At 47.6% G+C, this 20,048-nt stretch overlaps 1 protein-coding gene across 2 annotated transcripts in view; it reads right to left on the minus strand.

Moving 5' to 3' along the window:
• Positions 1–6,913: 6,913 nt before the first annotated feature.
• The window catches only part of MKX (mohawk homeobox), an 81,246-nt gene continuing 68,111 nt past the window's right edge, over positions 6,914–20,048 (minus strand). For both annotated transcript variants that reach the window (XM_008268035.5, XM_051821593.3), the window contains exons 6-7: positions 9,511–9,544; positions 6,914–9,404 (exon numbers count right to left, since the gene is read on the minus strand). In XM_008268035.5, the coding sequence (XP_008266257.1) occupies positions 9,218–9,404; positions 9,511–9,544 (221 nt within the window). In that variant the 3' untranslated portion in view covers positions 6,914–9,217. The remainder of the gene's footprint in view (positions 9,405–9,510; positions 9,545–20,048) is intronic.

Consider the following 20,048-nt stretch of genomic DNA (forward strand, 5'->3'; position numbering starts at 1 on the left):
TTCTGTGGGCAGTGGGGTGGGGTGGAATATTGTGGTGGGGAGCCAGACATTGTATCTAAGGTACTTTTTAAGCCAAAATACATTTACAATGGACGCAAGATTTAAGCATACAACAATAAGCCACAGGGGCTGGTGTTGTGGTACAGCGAGTTAAGCCGCCGCTTGCAACGCTGGCCTTCCACATCAGAGTGCTGGTTTGGGGGCCAGCTGCTTCGCTTCCAATCTGTTTGCTGCTAATGTTCTTGGGAAAGCAGCAGAGGATGGCTCAAACACTGGGGCTCCTGCCACTCAAGTGGGAGACCTGAATGGGGTTCCAAGCTCCTGGTTTCAGTCTGGCCCAGTCCTGGCTACTGAGGGCACTTAGGGAGTGAACCAGCAGATGGAAGATCTCTGTCACTCTGTCTCTCAAATAAATAAACAAACAAATTGAGGCTGACTTTGTGGAATAGTGGGTAAAGCTGCTGCCTCTTATGATCGGCGCCGCGGCTCACTTGGCTAATCCTCCGCCTGCGGCACAGGCACCCCGGGTTCTAATCCCAGTTGGGGCACCAGATTCTATCCCAATTGGTCCTCTTCTAGTCCAGCTCTCTGCTGTGGCCCGGGAGTGCAGTGGATTTTGGCCCAGGTCCTTGGGCCCTGCACCTGCATGGGAGACCAGGAGTAGCACCTGGCTCCTGGCTTCGGATCAGCGCAGCACACCGGCCATAGCGGCCATTTGGGGGGTGAACCAATGGAAGGAAGATCTTTCTCTCTGTCTCTCTCTCACTGTCTAACTCTGCCTGTGTGTGTGTGTGGGGGGACCGGCTGCTTCTGACGCCGGCATCCCATATGGGCACCAGTTCAAAACCCGGCAACTCCACTTCCAATCCAGCTCTCTGCTATGGCCTGGGAAAGCAGCGGAAGACAGCCCAAGTCCTTGGGCCCCTGCACCCACTTGGGAGACCTGGAAGAAGCTCCTGGCTTCGGCTTGGCCCAATCCCAGCCATTGGGGGAGTGAATTAGTGGATAGAAAATCTCTTTCTCTCTCTCTCTCTCTCAACCTGTAACTCTGCCTTTCAAATACATAAACCTTTAAAAATAAATAAATATTTTTAAAAATTCATGTATACATGAAATTAAAAGATGTTTATTTCATTTATTAAAAAAGATTTATTTATTTATTTTGAACCAGTTATGGAAAGGAAGGGAGAGACAGAGAGAGACAGATCTTCCCTCCACTAGTTCCCTTGCCAGATGGCCACACAGCCAGCACTGGGCCAGGCCAATGCCAGGAGCCAGGAGTTGCATCCAGGTCTCCCAGGTGAGTGCAGGGACTCAAATACTTGGGCCATCTGCTGCTGCTTTTCCCAGGCACATTAGCAGGGAGCAGGATTGGAAGCAGAGAAGCCAGGATACGAACAGCACCAGCCTCAGAGTCAAGTTTATTTAAAAAAGTAAATAAATAAATCTTCAAACTAACAGCAGAAAACATGGGCAATTTTTTTTTACCACCTTGGCTGTGCCCATGTATGGGGTACAATTGTTAGCGCTTTATATATGAAAACTAATTTAATTCTCCCAACAACACTGGCTAATAGACATGATCATGACCTCTGTTTTACAGGTGAGAAAACGGAGGTGCAGACAGTGCCCCAGGCAGAGGGAAGTGCGCTCAGCCGTGGGGCTCGGGGTTTGTGCCCTACACCATTACAGTAATGCTGCTTCCACCGTGGCCCAACACAGGTAGTGGAAGCTTCTGGTTCCAACAAAGCTACAAGTGAGGATAGGAGAATCAGGAACAGGCAGGGAGACTTTCTGCAACATTTATTAAAGACGAGGCACTGAATTCTTCAATTACAAATCAACTACAAATGGACAACAAGAAGTCAAAAAAGAAAAAGACAAGCTGTTCACTTAAAGGAAACCCTGGTAGCCTTTTGCACTGTCATTCATCTTTTTTTATTTTTATTTTTTATTTTTTGACAGGCAGAGTGGACAGTGAGAGACAGAGAGAAAGGTCTTCCTTTGTCATTGGTTCACTCTCCAATGGCCGGGCGTGGCTGGCCTGCTGCGGCTGGCGCACCGCGCTGATCCGATGGCAGGAGCCAGGTGCTTCTCCTGGTCTCCCATGGGGTGCAGGGACCAAGCACTTGGGCCATCCTCCACTGCACTCCCGGGCCACAGCAGAGAGCTGGCCTGGAACAGGGGCAACCGGGACAGAATCCGGCGCCCGGCCGGGACTAGAACCCAGTGTGCCGGCGCCACAAGGCGGAGGATTAGCCTAGTGAGCCACGGCACCAGCCCTGTCATTCATCTTAAGGAAGAGCAAATTCAAACAATAAGATAAAATTATTACCCATTACATCGTCAAATATTGAGACGCTTAAATTAAGAATACTCAATGTTCTCACCAGTTAGAGGAGAAACAGACATGCCCTGTTGTTGGAAGTTATCAGTTGGTGCAATTTAAAAATGTAAATTTGGTGACATCCATCAAAAATCTGATGTATCTATCACCGACCCATTAAATCCATTTCTAGATGTCTGGTCCCTATCGATGGACGTGGCGGAAGATGCCTGCACACGAGCCGGTGCACTGGATCAAGTGTCCCCAGCAGGGAAAATCAGCTCAGTGCAAATCAACTGGGAGTCCAACCTTTTTCTTTCACAAAGACTTCCTTAATAAGGAGCACCACATTTGGGCCGGTGCTGTGGCCCAGCAGGTTAATCCACTGCCTGCAGCGCCGGCAGCCCATATGGGCACCGGTTCTAGTCCCCGCTGCTCCTCTTCTGATCCAGCTCTCTGCTGTGGTCTGAGAAAACAGTAAAAGATGGCCCAAGTGCCTGGGTCTCTGTACCCACGTGGGAGACCTGGAAGACGCTCCTAGTTCCTGGCTTCATACTGGCTCATCTCAGCTCCGGCCGTTATGGCCATTTGGGGAGTGAACCAGCAGATGGGAGACCTTTCTCTCTATCACTCCCTCTCACGGTCTGTAACTCTACCACTCAAATAAATAAATAAAATAAAATAAAAATAGAGTACCGCATTGATTTACATTGTGGTGCAAGTTCCTTATCTTGCTGTGAAATAGCACTTTGAGAGCCCCTAGTTTATAACTAAAAATTGAAAATAGCCCAAGTGTCCATCAATGGAGTATTTGCTAGATAAATTGCAGTAGATCCCTAAATAAAATCGTATGTATTCATTTAAAATAATGAAATCTACATATATTGATATACATGTGATGGATGGGGGAAAACCGCAGAGGGGAATGGATATAATAATTAGTGCAAGATGGAAAATCACGCAATTTCAAGCTCCTGGAAGCATGTGAGACATTGCTGAACACAATTCTCTCTCTTTTTTTTTTTTTTTGACAGGCAGAGTGGACAGTGAGAGAGAGAGACAGAGAGAAAGGTCTTCCTTTGCCGTTGGTTCACCCTCCAATGGCCGCTGCGGCTGGCGCGCTGCGGCTGGCGCATCACACTGATCCGAAGGCAGGAGCCAGGTGCTTTTCCTGGTCTCCCATGGGGTGCAGGGCCCAAGCACTTGGGCCATCCTCCACTGCCTTCCCGGGCCACAGCAGAGAGCTGGCCTAGAAGAGGGGCAACCAGGACAGAATCTGGCACCCCGACCGGGACTAGAACCTGGTGTGCCGGCGCCGCAAGGCAGAGGATTAGCCTAGTGAGCCACGGCGCCGGCATATAATTCTCTCTGAGATTTGAGACTGAGAGTGTGGAGAGACAAGGAATGTGGTTGTTTGTTTATTTTATTGTTTTTACCTTGTGCCCTTCTACACTGTTTAAATTTTTCTGCAACTAACATAAGTGATACTTATAATTCTTTAAAATGCTAACTATATTTTATGATTTTGCTTACATAACAAGCATTCCAGCCAGATTAGACTTATTTCCAGAAACTGATTTTGGGCTGAAATTTGTTTTTGAACATTTATTGAGGCCATCTTTACTTGGGGTGGATTTCTATAGAACCATTTGTGTTAGATGTAAATACATAGCAGCTTGTTTTTCCAAACTCAGAAATCTGTTTTTCTCACCTTAAAAGTAAAAAGTTTTTGAGGCCAGCATTGTGAAGTAGCAGCTATAGCTGCCACCTGCAACACTGGCATCCCATATGGATGCTCGTTCAAGTCTCGGCTGCTCCACTTTGGATCCAGCTCTCTGCTATGGCCTGGGAAGGCAGCGGAAGATGGCCCAAGTGCTTGGGCCCCTGCACCCATGTGGGAGACCTGGATGAAGCTCCTGGCTCCTGGCTTCAGCTTGGCCCAGGCCTGGTCATTGCGGCCATTTGGAGAGTGAATCAGTGAATGGAAGACTGGTTCTCTCTTTCTCTCTAACTCTGCCTTTCAAATAAATAAAAATAACTTTTTGATTGATTTTTAAAAATTTTTAAAGAAAAGTTTACTGGGGCCAGTGTTGTAACACAGCAGGTTAACCTACCACTCACAACACCAGCATCTCATATGAGCACGGGTTCGAGTCCTGGCTGCTCCACTTTGGATCCAGCTCCCTGCTAATGACACTGGGAAAGCAACAGAAAATGGCCTAAGTGCTTGGGTCCCTGTCGCCCCCATGAGAGAACTGGATGGAGTTCCAGTCCAGGCTCTTGGCTTCTACATAGCCCAGCCAGGGTCACTGTGGTCATCTGGGGAGAGAAGCAGCAGATAGCTCAATCTAATTCTGCTTTTCAAATAAATAAGTAAATCTTATAAAAAGTTCAGTATGACTAATGCACACATCCCCCAAACCACATTTTCAGTTCATCTGCAAAATGGGTCTCAGAAGTTCCAAGAGGTGTATTTGAAATTCTGTCCAGGGGGTGTGACAATCAAACATCTAGTTCTGATCATATTTGTTGCAAGGAAATACAGGACAAGAAACTGTTGGTGTTCTGAAGGTCCTAAATCGGGGAGACCAGGACAAGTGCTATGACAACACTGGACAATTGAAGGGTCCGTGTGCTTTCACGGAAACCCCAACTCAGAGTGCCGAAAGGTGTGGGCTGCGAGCCATCTGGGGCGGGTGTGTGTGGAACATTCATCGTCCTTGCCACCGGCTCAGTGCCGTGCTACGTGCAAAGCATTTTTACATCTCACTGCAAACTCGAGACAGACCTTTGGAGAAAGTCCATTTCATGGATCTAATTTTATTGATGCAAACACTGGGCAGAGATGACTTGTTTTTTTTTCCCCCAAAGTCTCTAAAGAGGAAAGTGGCGGAGGTGTCAGGATAAGTCCTTAGCTACACTCCACACTGCCTCCCACACAGCCCATCTCCACCGCCCAGCCAGAAGGGTCTGGTCCGCTTGCTCTTAGGCGCTGCGTTTATTTGCACGACATGAGATGACATGGAGCTGGACGAGTTCAAAAGCAGACCACGGCTGTTGCCACTGTTTGTTAAACCCTGCTACTTGGAGCAGGCGGAAGCCAGAAGTTGGAGATTCTTCATAGGCATCTACAGCCCCAAGCAGGACAACTAGAGGGAAAAGAAATTGTTTATCCTAAAGAAGGAAGTTACGGCACGCAATGTCTTTTCTTTTTTTAAAGATTTATTTATTTATCTGAAAGAGTTACACAGAGAGAGGAGAGGCAGAGAGAGAGAGAGAGAGAGAGAGAGAGAGAGAGAGAGAGAGGTCTTCCATTCGTTGGTTCACTCCTCAATTGGCTGCAATGGCCGGAGATGCACCGATCCAAAGCCAGGAGCCAGAGGCCTCCTCTGGGTCTCCCATGCGGGTGCAGGGGCCCAAGGACTTGGACCATCTTCTATTGCTTTCCAAGGCCACAACAGAGAGCTGGATCGGAAGTGGAACAGCCGGGACTTGAACCGGCGCCCATATGGGATGCTGGCGCTACAGGCAGTAGCTTTACTGCTAAGCCACAGCGCCGGCCTCATGCTGTGTTTTCTATCAGTCTGTCTGTCCTTCCTAACATTTGCTCTGCTTTATGCTTCCTCCAGGAAGTTCAAAGTGATGTTACGAAAATGGTCATCTCGAAGTTCCTTCTAACGAATTTCATGGCAGCCTTTCAAGTCTGACACCTTTGCCTTCCAGAGCTCTCCATTAAGTGACTCATGGCTGGGGTGGACAATGTGGTACAGTGGGTTAAGCCATCACTTAGGACACCTGCATCCTTTATCAGAGTGCCTGGTTCAAGTCCCAGCTACTCTGCTTCCAAGCCAGCTCCCTAGTAACGTGCCTGGGAAACCACCAGTTGATGGCTCAAGTATTTGAGTCCCTGCCACCCACGTGGGAGACCCATATGGAGTTCATGGCTCCTGGCTTTGGCCTGGCCCAAATCTGGTTGTTGTGGCTAGTAGGTGAGTGAACCAACGGATGGAATATCTTTCTCTCTCTCTCACCTTCTCTGCACTCTGTCTTCCAACTAAATAAATCTTCTCAAAAAAGATTAACATAAATGACTCATTCCATTTATATTTTTACTTTCTTGTATATAACTCCTATCTATAGGAGTTATAATTATGTGATAATACCAACCCATTACTAAACACCTCTTATTTGCCAGGGCACTATGGTAGATGCTTTATAAATCCAATTGTTATCTCAAGTTTCTAGCAGGCTCCACTAGGTGGACTGTCTAGTTCACCGCCAAGGATTTCTCTCCAGTACCGAGTGCTCTGGTGAGGATGCTAATTGTATTAGCTACTGAAAGGTATTTAGTGAATGTGCTCATTTGAAAGCTGTGTATTTTAATAGTCACATCACACTCTCTTTTCGTCGGCTCTCCAAGGTGGTTGGTGGTCTGCGGTGATGAAATTCAAAACCCAGTAGAGACCCAGGGCCCCCGCATCACACCCCTCACCCACCAAGCAGAATCCCGGCACATAATGCACCCCTGTGTCCTACGGCTTTCTCCACCTGCTCGCCTCCCAAAGGAAAACAAAACCCAGAGGATCGTTGAGGTCTAGAAATTAGCTTTTATTTTAAATCTGTCAAGAACTCCTGGCACATCTTAATTTTATTAAAATGATTACATCTGGCAAAACAAAGGAGAGAGGTCACTCTCTTTCTCTACAACATAAATAACCAGTTAGAGCCTCAGCTGCTGACTCAGCATCGTGCGAGAGTCTTTGAAAGAACTTTAATTTCCAGAAAATGTTTAAAGCAGCAAAAGAAAAAATAAATTAAAAGTAATTGCAATGGCAACTATTGCCAAGGATGTGCTAATTATAAAATCTTGATGTGTTTATACGCCAGACGACATGCTTTGGTATTTAAAAACAAAAATCATTTGAATTGTGGTCCTATACTGGCTTGTCATTTATAGTTCATAACACAAAACACATTTTTTGCTTTTTTTTTCCAAAAAAAAGATGACAAAAATGAATCATGACTAATTCAAACAAAATACAACCAGCAGTCACTCATCTAACGGAAAAATGTTAAAACAAAAACACTTTTATTATAATAATTCATACCGGAATAACTTACAATAGTATGAAAAAGAGTGAAGTATTTGTCCTTAGTTTTCATTGACGTACTCACATTTTTGCAAAAATTGTTTTGTAAAGATTCCCAAGTGTTTTTTTTTTTAACCATGAACTTCGAACTAGTTAAGGATCTAAACCAAAAACGCATACTTCATCTGTTCATACAGTCATAACTTACATATCTTGCTTTGCATTTACTGTCACTGCAAACAGCGATTTAGAAAACAAAGTAAAAATATATATATACAAAATATTTTATATCAAATTATCTTCATTACACTAAATAAACCCAAGCCCCCAAAGGCTATGATACATGAAAAAGTGACCTAGAGTTTATATCAAGACTGATGCTGTCCATACATCAACTGGAGCAACCTTTGGTTTTAAAAACATTTTGCAAAGTAAAGAAAAATGCTACCACAGGGCTGCACTACCAGTTCTTATTCACACTCAACAAAAATGCTTTCCAGTTTAAAAAAAAATTTAAAAATAGATGACATACCCAGAAAAAAAATCTCACCATAAAAAGCCCAATCCTTTTTATGTTTCTGTAGCACACGCACTCTGGTACAGTTGGCATTTCCACTGCTTATTCAAGTTTCAAGTCTTCCCAAGCTGATCAGAATATTCTTCTTCTTCTGAGATTGATTATTCTCACTGAATGGTAGTCTAACTTAGAAACAAAACTCTCTTTCTCTGGATGCATGATTTCACTTAATTTTTGCTTAAATATCCTCGTTGGCAAAACTCAGAGACTGCTCCACGTTTTGCTTTCCATATGTTTTAAATTTAAAAATAAATTTTATGCATGTATATGTGCTATTCACATAGAGATACATTTCTTTCATTGTCTTGTTCTCATTGCAATACAAATCGTCCACCAGCAATTATAATTTGAAATGAACCAAACAAAAAAAGTTTTTAGTCATTCCATATGAAAAAGTTTTCTCTTCACAGAAAAAAAAATACTGAACTCTTAATGCAAACAAGATTACAAGTTTTAAAAGTACACTCTTTTTCTAATGAAAACTTTTGAGGTTTTTTTTTTTTTGAACTTCAGCCAAACTTGAGAGAGTGAAAATCCAAATCAATTCTACTGGACATTGTGCTTAAAAACAGGGTTGCTGGTCACCACGTAGTCACTGCAGTTTTAAATTCATGTGAAGGAATCAACTTTTAAATGCACACATTATGCTGCTCGCAGCGCCCCTGCATTGTGGAGGTTTGCGATAGGTCAGATCTGCAGGCTAAGGACGTGTGCATAAAATTCTCACTGTCACTCTGAAAGACGCAGTGTCGACATCGTCTGGAAAGAGCAGTTCATCTGGGCTGCACTGATTTCCAAGTTCCAACGTGTGCACTACTGAATATGCTTGCAGGGCTTCTAGCAACTCTGGTTCCAGTCCTGGAAGAGTTAGGTCCGTCTCGGCTTGATGCACGCAGCCTCACAACCATCTGGGGTTGGCCTGTGAGACACAGCCGTCCCACTCTGCCCACGTTGGTGCTGACTTTCGGGAAATAAGGCACTTACTGTAATGGTAAGACAGGCGTTTTATGCATAGTTTGAGTAACATAAAATAAGTTAATACTTTCGATTAAAATGAGTTTTTTTTTATAATTTATATGTCTTTTATAGAAGCAACTAAATGATATACTTAGGGTAATTAAAAAGAGGAAGAGGTTTGCAAGAGAGTCATTTGCACCCCAGCTTCGGCTCTTAAGGACGAGGACGGCAGAGAAGGCAGGGACAGGATCTGAGAGTGACAAGCCCTTAGAATTGCGGCACCAGGGGGACCCGGACCGTCTTGACTTCCGCTATATGGGATGACTTCTGGATGATGCAGCTGGCGGTCCCTTGCAGAGTGTCCTTCCCTTGGGCCAGGTTTGTGAGAGCCATGGCTGCATTGATCTCCTTCCAATACGTGTCGTCCTTGTTCGGCCGCGTTCTGTTAGCTGCGCTGGATTTAAGCAGAACGGAGAGAAAACCATCAGATTCCCTGCGGCTGGCACTAAGAATGTCATCCTTGCAAAGCACAAATGGCAAAGGAAAACAATTTTTCTCACCCGTCACCCTTGTTGGATCCATTTTCTGGAGTGTCTGTGAAGAGAAGCAAATATTCAATTACTTTTTTGTTTTTCCTTTTCTTGGTTTTCATCTCAATAGTTGCAGTATTAATAACCAGGAATAAATGCACGTTAGGACAAACGGTGGATAACTACTTTTTTTTTTTTTTTACAAAGAGAAGGCATTTTATATTGACGGATTTTTTTTTTTTTCTGCTAAGAAGCAGGAGGAAAACAAGAGTGGACAACAGAGAATGGCGTGTAGCTTTCACAGACAGTCAAAAACCTGAGGTTCGTTTGCTATGAGAAATCCCGCCGTTGTAAACAAGAGGTGAACAGTACAGGGAAAAGATGCCGGGCTCTGGCCTTGTTGGACCACTCACCTGCTGCGTGGTTCTGGGCAGACGGCGAAGCTCCCTGGGGTCTGGGACTCCAGTTTCTCTACTCCAAAGCAACTGCATTTCTACAACATCTCGGGGTGGCTCTGGCTCCAGATGCCATGGGACCATCCCTTCATTTCAGAGAAAGCACCGGCAAACCGCCCCACTGGGTCAGTTAGCAGGTGAGCAGGTGGCCCTGTCTGCCAGCAATGCAGGTTTTCCTGGGGTAGGAGAGAGCCTGCAGACGGCTCCCCAGCTCCCCACTGCTTTCCCCTACCCCAGCCCCGCCTGCAACTCACTGCTGCAACAGGTGCAGTGGAAGACGCATTACCAACTCCTTCTACACCCTGAAGACAAACCTCTCCCAATGCCACATAAAGAGGAAGATGAAAACAGGTTCTCTTTTTTTCTTTTACAACTTAAAAAAAAAACAACTCTATATTTCCAAAGATTTCCTTGAAATGCAGAAAGAGAGAGAGAGAGAGAGAGAGAGAGAGAGAGAGATCTCCCATCTGCTGGTCACTCCCCAAATGCCTGCCAACAACTGGGGCTGAGCCAGGCCATAGCAGAGAGCTGGATGGGAAGAGGAGCAGCCGGGACTCAAACTGGCGCCCATATGGGATGCCAGCACTGCAGGCAGTGACTTTATCCACTACGCCACAGTGTCGGCCCCTAGGGTGCACACTATTAGCAGAAAGCTGGAATCCAGAGCCAAGCCAGGACTTGAACCAGGCACCCCAACGTGGGATGCAGGATCCCAAGAGGAGTCTTCACCACTGGCTGAACTCCAGCCAGCCCTGGAAGCAAGATCTTGATCTGTGTTCGATTCCTTTGGGTAGCTCTTTTGTCCTAGAGAATTTGGTGGGAAAAGCAGCTAGGGACACACTGGAAAGAAAGATGTGTAAGGGTGAGAGGGACTACCCGTGTAATCCAAGAAGGGGTAGGGCTGGCAGACTCCAAAGCCAGCCAAGGGTTAGGTCCCTGCCATCATCACCGTGGCCATCCACACAGCAGTGACCTTTGGCGAGGAGTGAAGGAGGCACTGTGCCTCCCCCGGGGAAACACAGAAAATACCACGTCTCCAGTCATGCCCTCTGGAAAAATCCTTCCGCCTTCCTTTTGCTCTCCCAACCCAATCTCTCCCAAGGTAGGCTTTTCTACCGCTGCGCACAGACAGCACAGACAGCACCTTCTGAGCCGGGCTCCAAGAGTCACAGAACGATTAAGCCAGGAGGAGAGCAATGTCAGTGTGATCACAGGCCCAGGGCACTCAAGAAGGTTCCAGTCAAATCTGTGCACGCGCGGGATCTTTAAAAAGCTCGGGGGTGGGGGTGGAGGTGGAATCTATGCAGGACTTTGTGTGTGTGTGTATTTTTTTGCACCAGAATAAACTTTTCTTCTAATTCCAGGCTTCCAGGATCTTTGAGATACACCCCCCCCCTTATTTTTTTTTTTTTTTTTGGACAGGCAGAGTGGACAGTGAGAGAGAGAAACAGAGAGAAAGGTCTTCCTTTTGCCGTTGGTTCAACCTCCAATGGCCGCCGCCGGCGCGCTGCAGCCGGCGCGCTGCAGCTGGCGCACCGTGCTGATCCGATGGTCTCCCATGGGGTGCAGGGCCCAAGCACTTGGGCCATCCTCCACTGCACTCCCGGGCCACAGCAGAGAGCTGGCCTGGAAGAGGGGCAACCGGGACAGAAACTGGTGCCCCGACCAGGACTAGAACCTGGTGTGCCGGCGCCGCAAGGCAGAGGATTAGCCTAGTGAGCCACGGCGCCATCCTACCAGGATCTTTCAGAAGACCCCCTCATACAATGCAACCAGGGGCCTGTCTCCCAGGGAAGAGACAGTCATTACAGAGAAAATCATTACAGGGCCATGTAGACGAGGACAGGAAAGCCTGCTAAGCTATCCTGGGTGGAGGCTTGCAGTGTAGACTGTGAGACAATAACCAGGCACTGCGAGCTCCTTCCACAATCTTTTCTTCGAGGGACCCAGGGAACTTTAGGAAAAACACGGAGAACCAGTGAGTGTTTGTATCAGTGTTTACTGGTGCCCACTCTGGCCCCTTCCGGACTAGCGTGGGCGTGTGAGGTTACCTCCGCTGCTTCTGGTAATTATGGAAATATAAAAAGTACTCCATCGGAGGACAAGGCAATAACATTTTGTTCCCAGAACTCTGACAGTCCTTACAAAGCACTTCCTCTATGCCCGGCTGTGTGCTAAGCACTTCTGCATTTTAACTTATTTAGTATCCATGGCCTTGACCGTGGCTAGCTAAGTCATTCCTTGTTGAGTACTGTCATCTAGATCAGTCTTTACACCCAGGAATGACAGGGACAAGGTGCTACCAGGACAGAGAACAAGTTGGGAAGCAAAGCCAGCATCATTGGACACTTTACAAAGAAAGAGAGAGAGAGAGAAAAAAAGTTGCCTGCAAATTGCAACAATTCCATCGCCAAAGTGAAGCAATAGGTTATGGAGATAGTTGCCCCATGGAAAGGCTTGGCAAAAAGAGAGCCAAGTTTCTTTCTTTCTTTCTTTCTTTTTTTTTTAAGATTTATGTATTTATTTGAAAGAGTTACACAGAGAGAGAAGGAGAGGTAGAGAGAGACAGAGAGAGAGGTCTTCCATCCACTGGTTCACTCCCCAGTTGGCCGCAATGGTTGGAGCTGTGCTGATCCGAAGCAGGCGCCAGGAGCTTCCTCCGGGTCTTCCCTTGTGGGTGCAGGGGTCCAAGGACTTGCTTTCCCAGGCCACAGCAGAGAGCTGGATGGGAACTGGGGCAGCCGGGACTCAACCCGGCGCCCATATGGGATGCCAGCACTGCAGACGGCAGCTTTACCCGCTATGCCACAGCACCGGCCCCAGCCAAGTTTCATGCACATTAAATGACATTAAGGAAATCACGTAACACAATGTAGAAAAAAAAAATATAAACTGACGCTCAGCCTCAGAGGGGTGACTGCACTGAAGGGAGCCCCTTGAACATGCAGTGCGTGCAACCAGCTCCAGGGACACAGAACTGCCAGCAGTGCCTGCCTGCAGCCCCTGTGTGCATTCACCCGGCAGGAGGGCTTGTCAAGTGCACGCGAGAAGTGACCTTGCACGCCTTGCAGCCCCAGCAAGGCCTGGATGGGGCTGGCTGTGTCTGTGGTTGACTCCTTGAACTTGTTCCACGGGGAGAGAAACCCGTTGACTGCAGCCAACTGTGAAATTAAAGGTTCTGCTTGCTCTCTGGGTGGAGGTGATCCCCACTCTGGTGCCCAGGAAAATACCTTTGAAGTGTAAAAGCCCAACTCCGGGTTGGGTGGGTATTCATCAGGTTTGTGAATTGTAACAATGTATCGGGCGGGGTCATTCCTTATTGCCAGAGGATAGGCGCCTCCTTTGTCCTTAGATACAAGTTAGGTTCCTTGCCAGGAACAGGAGGAAAAGCTTCCCAAAAAAGTAACCCGAAGCAACATTTTGCTCCCTTATGAATAGTCATTGCTGAAGGGGCAAGTAACAAAACTCCATGTCAGAGACTTCAGACCCACAAGAAAGAGCTGACTCCAATTCCATATTTTCTGGATGGCAGGGGGTGTGTGTGTCTGTCTGCTAGCAGACACATGCTGGTGGGCTGCTGGTGTCACTCCAGGATATCACCCATCCGAGAGTCACCTCCTGCTGTGCTGTCACTTCTGAGAGGCAGCAGCAACAGGCAGACAGCACACAGGAGCCCTTTTACGGTGAAACGTGTGTGTGTGTGTGTGTGTGTGTGTGCTATTTGTAGGAAAGCGAGCGCTCCAGAGATCTGCTAGTTTGGGGCACTGTTTTCCTGTGATGCTCAAAGGATATCTGGGAAAATGTCCCAGTTATTTTAGAGAATTGATACCGTTTGCAGAGAACTCAGAAAAAACTGATAATATACTCATTTTATGAAATGGTTGCATAGAATGCGGTCATGCCTTCTTCCTGAGCTGTTTTTCCTTCAAAGTAACAACTCACTGGCTATTAACCTGCTTTGCCTGTGCTGTTTCTTTGCAGGCCACGCTTGGTATGGTATTTAAGGAGCAGGTGTGTTTATCATTGCCCATCACCCAGCGGTCATGGGGCTCATGCCTCTGGCTACTCATGGCCAACAGGAGGTCTGGAGCCTGGTCCCCTCCAGATGCGGCACCCAGTGGCACCACACAATGTGACAGCAGAAGGATTCTGAATGCTGTGCACAAGAGGGCACCGGGCAGCCGGCGCTGGCTCCTGGGTGCAGTTCATAGCACACACAGGGCTCGGCCCGACTGCCCCCTACGTGGCTGCAAAGTAGCTTGGCTGGACTGCCATACGTTTTTAGATTCTAAGCTTCCAAAAACCAGGTCCTCTGGCAATTACCATAAAAAGCAACTGGTTGGCAGGAACAAAGCACTGAACCAGCCAACAGAGTGTGTTTTAAGACCCCCCCCCCCAAAAAAAAAAAAAGAAGTGCAGAGTTAGGGAAATCTTGGACTCTGTAAAAACCCAAACCATGTTGAAACTGAAAATGGGGCTACCCTCAGTTTGGACATGTGTTTTCTTATAAAGTTAAGTGGAGAAACAATTATACTGAAAACCCAGTTCTGTTGCAACTTGCAAACAGAGCAGCTCAGAGCTGTGTGGATGAAATGTCCTTCCAATTTCGATAAATGCAATTCAGGAGCACACAAAATCTGATATATAATATCTGTGGCCTAAAGAGAGACCAAAATAGGGCCAAATTCCATTCTCTGAGAGCTTTTTTCTTTTCAAATTTAATCAATAAACCCAAAAAATTAGGAATGTTTTAAGCCATCCCCTAAAAACTACTCGCATCACTGAAATGTAAACGCAGTTAAGTAAGATTAAGAGTACGAGTAATTTTTTTAAACGATAATTGGAAAATCATGTTGTGTATAATTTTTTAAATTAAAATAGAAAGAGGACAAGGGGTGGAGGTTCCTAAGGCACCGCAGCCCCAGGAAGAAAATGAAAGGTACCGTCTGCTTCTGCATTCACTGCTCTGATTCAACCACCCGCAGACTGGAGACATTAGGGGAAAAACAGGGGCCCCGGGTTAAGCCACCACCTGTGATGCCAGCAGCCCATATGGGCACCGGTTCAAGTCCCGGCTGCTCCACTTCCAATCCAGCTCCCTGCTAAGGTGCCTGAGAAAGCAGCAGCAGACGGCCCAAGGGCTTGGGCTCTTGTACCCACATGGGAGACCCGGATGGAATTCCAGGCTCCCGGCTTCGGCCTGGCCTGGCCCTAACAACTCAACCATCTGAGGGGTGAACCAGTGGATGTTAACACTGCCTTTCAAATACATTTTTAAAGAAAAAAATTTCTTTTTTTTCCTTTTCTCTCTCTCTTTTTTTTTTTTTTTTTTTTTTGACAGGCAGAGTGGACAGTGAGAGAGAGAGACAGAGAGAAAGGTCTTCCTTCCGTTGGTTCACCCTCCAATGGCCGCCGCGGCTGGTGCACCACGCTGTTCTGAAGCCAGGAGCCAGGTGCTTCTCCTGGTCTCCCATGCAGGTGCAGGGCCCAAGCACTTGGGCCATCCTCCACTGCCTTCCCGGGCCACAGCAGAGAGCTAGACTGGAAGAGGGGCAACCGGAACAGAATCTGGCGCCCCGACCAGGACTAGAACCCAGTGTGCTGGCGCGCAGGTGGAGGATTAGTCTATTGAGCCGTGGCGCCGGCCAAGAAAAGCACATTTCATACGCACTGAACATGCAGACTTTTTCTTGTCACTGTTCTCTAAACAGTTCAGCCCAGAACCATACACATGACATTTGCATGGTCTGAGGCGTGATCAGTCAGGCAGAGGTGATTCTAAGCAGACTGGAGGATGCGTGGAGAGACTGTGCAAACCACGGAGATGCGGAGGCTGACGGTATTCATCCCAGCCACCAGACTGGCCTACTGCCCGTGCAAAGAATGAAAAACCTGTGAGCTGTGACAGTGATCAAGGTAGGTCAGGACCCCAGACGCCTGGACACTGCTCCGCGGGTGGCTTCCAGGTGACGGCCAGCGTGCACAGTCAGGGCACAGTGGGCTTCAGATCTCAGACTGCCTAGAGTCATTCACACACGTGAGACGGCCGAGGCAAAGAACGGGACTCCGCTGAGTGGGACGGCACAAAACCTCACTACAGAACCAGGCCATTGCCACTGTCACTCTCGCCTTCCCCAAGAGGGGACTTGGAAAAGTTTGTGGGAAATGAAATGCAAAGAGAAATTTATTTTGGTGCAAAAGAAAACAAATTGAAATCCATGCCTTATTTTCTCCTAGGAAGTGTTTCCCACGAACATGAGCAATCATAGACACACCTGCGTAGACGGCCCCAACAGAGGAGGCCTGGCTTTGTTTCCCCTCCCCCACCCCCCTAGACTGGTTCCAGTGTGACCTCACGTTTCTTCCCTTTTCAACAGAGCGTCTGTTTTTCTTTAGTAAGAACAACACAGTTGTGCTGCAGAAAATGAACAGAAAAGTGTGTAATAGAAAGCGAAAGGAATTTAGGGGTAACTGAGATTATCCTTGGATTTAGGGCCTTTGGAACAAGCATTGCACGTATTTTTCAAATGCAGCTTCTTTAGGGTGCGTGTTATGGTGCAGCTGGTTAAGCAGCGGCTTGGGATGCCTGCGACCCATACAGGAGTGCCTGGCTGGAGTCCCGCCTACTCCACTTCAGATCCAGCTTCCTGCTAATGTGCTTGGAAAGCAACAAATCATGGCTCAAGTCCTTGGACCCCTGCCACTCACATGGGAGACCCAGCTGGAATTCTAGCTTCCTGGCTTTGGCCCTGGCTCCATCCTGGCTGCTGTTGTCATTTGGGGAGTGAACCAGTGGATAGATGCTTTGGTTCTCTCTCTTTCTCTCTCTCTCTCCCCGTCTTTCAAATAAATAAACGTTAATGTTTTGAATGGTGTTTCCTCTGCACATGTATAACAGACTTTTTCACTGAATTTCATCACCGGTCATATCCTCTGACGATAAGTAAGATAATCATCTACGGTGTGGCCTTCCCTGGTGTGACATGGGTTTTGTCTATGAGATAGAAACAGCTTCAAAGAATTCAAAACCCAGCTCCATCCAATTTAAACCTGCCTATTGAGGAAGGTAAGTGTTCTGGAGGGACTGCCTTTAAAAATAGCAATTGCTAACATTTACTGAATGCTTATTCTTGTGCCAGGCGCTATGCCAAGAAGTCTGCACATGTTATCTGGTTAAATGCACACAGTGACTCTGTCAGCCAGCTCACAGATGTCTACCAGTGACACTGTCACTTAGGCCCAGGAAGTCGCAAGGGACGCAGGGGAAGGGCCTGTGAGACTCGGCGCCAGGTCAGCTTGCAGCCAAAGGCTGTTTTGTTTTTTTTTTCCAATGTTTATTTATTTTTACTTGTTTGAAAGACAGGGCGGGTACTGCAGTGCAGTGGGTTAAACCTCTGCTTGCAATGCCAGCATCCTAGATGGACACTGGTTCACGTCCTGGCTGTTCCATTTCTAATCCAGCTCCCTGCTAATGTGACTGGGAGAAACAATGTTCCAAGAGCTTGGGCCCCTGCCACCTACATGGGGGCCTAAGGTGAAGCTCCTGGATTCTGGTCCTTGTGGCTATTTGGGGAGTGAACCAGGGGATGGAAGACGTCTCTGTGTCTCTCCCTCTCTCCCTGTGTCACCATGCCTTTCAAATAAATAAATCGTAAAAAGAAAGAAAGAGAGAGATCCTCCACCTTTGGCTCACTCCCCTAATGGCCACAAGAGCCAGGGCTGTGCCAGGCCAAAGCCAGGAGCCTAGAACTCCAGCTGGTCTCCTATGTGAAGTGGTAAGGACTCAAGGACTTAGCCAGCACCTGCTGCCTCCCGGGATATGCATCAGCAGGGAGCTGGGTTGGAAGTGGAGTAGCAAAGGCTTGAACCCAGGGAGTCGGGTATGGGATGCTGGCGTTCCAAGCAGCAGCTTAACTCAATGCACCACCATGCCTGGTCCAAAGGTGCTGCTTTTAACCACTGCATTCCGTACTTAAAAGTTCTGTGCTGACAGAGCCACGCAATGACTATGCCAAAGCCTGGTTCACGATTCACTTTGGAAGCCTGTGCAATGGTAACTGTCTTCCTTTCTAAATATTTATTTATTTATTTGAGAGGTAGAGTTAAAGACAGAGAGATGGAGAGACAGAGAGAAAGGTCTTTCATCTGTTGATTCACTCCCCATATGGCTGAAAAGGCTGGAGTTATGCCGATCCAAAGCCAGGAGCCAGGAGCTTCTTCCGGTCTCCCACGTGGGTGCAGGCGGTGCCAAGCACTTGGGCCATCTTCCAACTGCTTTCCCAGGCACATTAGCAGGGAGCTGGATCAGAAGTGGAGCTGCTGGGACTTGAACCAGTGCTGCAGGTGGAGGCTTAGCCTACTATCCCACAGCACTGGCCTCAATGATAACTGTTAAAAGTCTATTAATCTCTCTGTACTTTTTGGTGAATTTTATTTATTTTTTAAAACTTATTTGTTTGAAAGGCAGAGTTTCAGAGAGTGTGGGAGAAACAGAAAGAGAGAGATCTCTCAACCACTGATTCACTCTCCAAATGGCCGCAATTCCTGAGGCTGGGTTAGGCTGAAGCCAGGAGCCAGGAGCTTCATCCGGGTCTCCTGCGTAAGTGCAGGGGCCCAAGCACTTGGGCTGTCTTCTGTTGCTTTTTCAGATGCATTAGCAGGGAGCTGGGACTTGAACCTGTGCCCACATGGGATGCTGGCACTGCAAGGGGTGGCTTAACCCGCTGCATCACAACACCAGCCCCTTTGGAAGAATTTTCAAACCCAGGGATAAAAATAAATAGAAAGCAAAAAAAAAAAAAAAAAAGAAAAAAAAAAAACATTTTGCTGAACCTGATTTAATCCATAATACGAAGGAACCTGTCCAAATTGCAGAACAGGGCCCCTAAGAAGCGAGCTCTTGCGCTCTCCCTCACACTCACACTTTGATTTAGCATGGCCACTTACTTAGCAACTGTGATCTCCCAATATTTGCTCTTGATGGCCGTAGCAGGGAGCTAGGAAGCAGTCCTAGGGAGCCGTTGCCACACGGGCCCTCGAGGAAATGTGTGTGACCCCCCCCCCTTTGGTATGTCTAAGAGAAATCATCCTAAGTGGTAGGTGCTCAATGCTCTGTGACACTCCTGTGCTGACAGCCGCCCACCAAAGTGAGTCGCACTTGACAGCCGGGGCTGCAAGGTGAGCTCAGTGCGGGGCACTGTGCAGGGTACAAGAGTTACAGGTCTGGGTGCTGTGACACTAGACACAGGAGGGCTTGGGACGTTTTCTCAAAAAGTATTTTATTTATTTGAAAAAGAGAGATAGACAGAAATCTTCCATCGGCTGGTTGACTCCCCAAGTGCCTGCAACTTCTGGGGCCAGGCCAGGCCAAAGCCAGAAGCCAGGACTCCATCCAGGCCTCCTACATGGGAGGCAGGGGCCCAAGTACTTGCGCCATCGCCGAGACAGGGAGCTGGGGCGGGCAAAGGAGCTCAGAGTTTGTTAGCAGTCTCCGTGCTGAAGCCCTGTACTGCTAAAACTCCACCCCCTTCCATGCTGACCCAACATGGCTACGGGCTAGTACCTCCCCATCATGCACTGAGGCCACGGCACCTTCCAAGAGTTCACCACTGCACGGAAGCTCCGCCCCCAAATCAGCCTCATCTGTAGATTCCATCAGGCACCACCCATGACAGATAAGGGGATGACTCTAACACTAGTTAAGACTGCAGCGTCCCGGTCTGAGGTCTGAATGTGTGCTCTCTTTAAGTCCTGTCCTCCTTCTGGTACCTTATCTGCGTTTGCTCTGAATTCTCCCAAGGCAAGACGAGAATTGCAATTAACCCAGCTGGGGACTCTATCTGGTGTGCATCAGCAGGAAGCGAGACTCAGGAGCGGAGGTGGGACTTGAACCCGTGCACTCAGAAACGGGACTGCAGGTGTCCCAAGCAGCGTCTTAACCGCTATGCCAAACGTGCACCTGGGAAGCTTCGTAAATAGTGAGAGCTATAAGTTGCAACCCACGTTGTCTTCATGGACGGATCTAATTGCTTTCTCTTCTGCGAAATACCAGCGAAATTACTTATCCTGGAGTTTGCAAAGTTATTTCAGAGCTGGAAGAAAAAACAAAGCTGG

Source organism: Oryctolagus cuniculus, chromosome 13 (genome assembly GCF_051225735.1).
Source record: "Oryctolagus cuniculus isolate XC-2025 breed Fujian yellow rabbit chromosome 13, ASM5122573v1, whole genome shotgun sequence".
NCBI lineage: Eukaryota > Metazoa > Chordata > Mammalia > Lagomorpha > Leporidae > Oryctolagus > Oryctolagus cuniculus.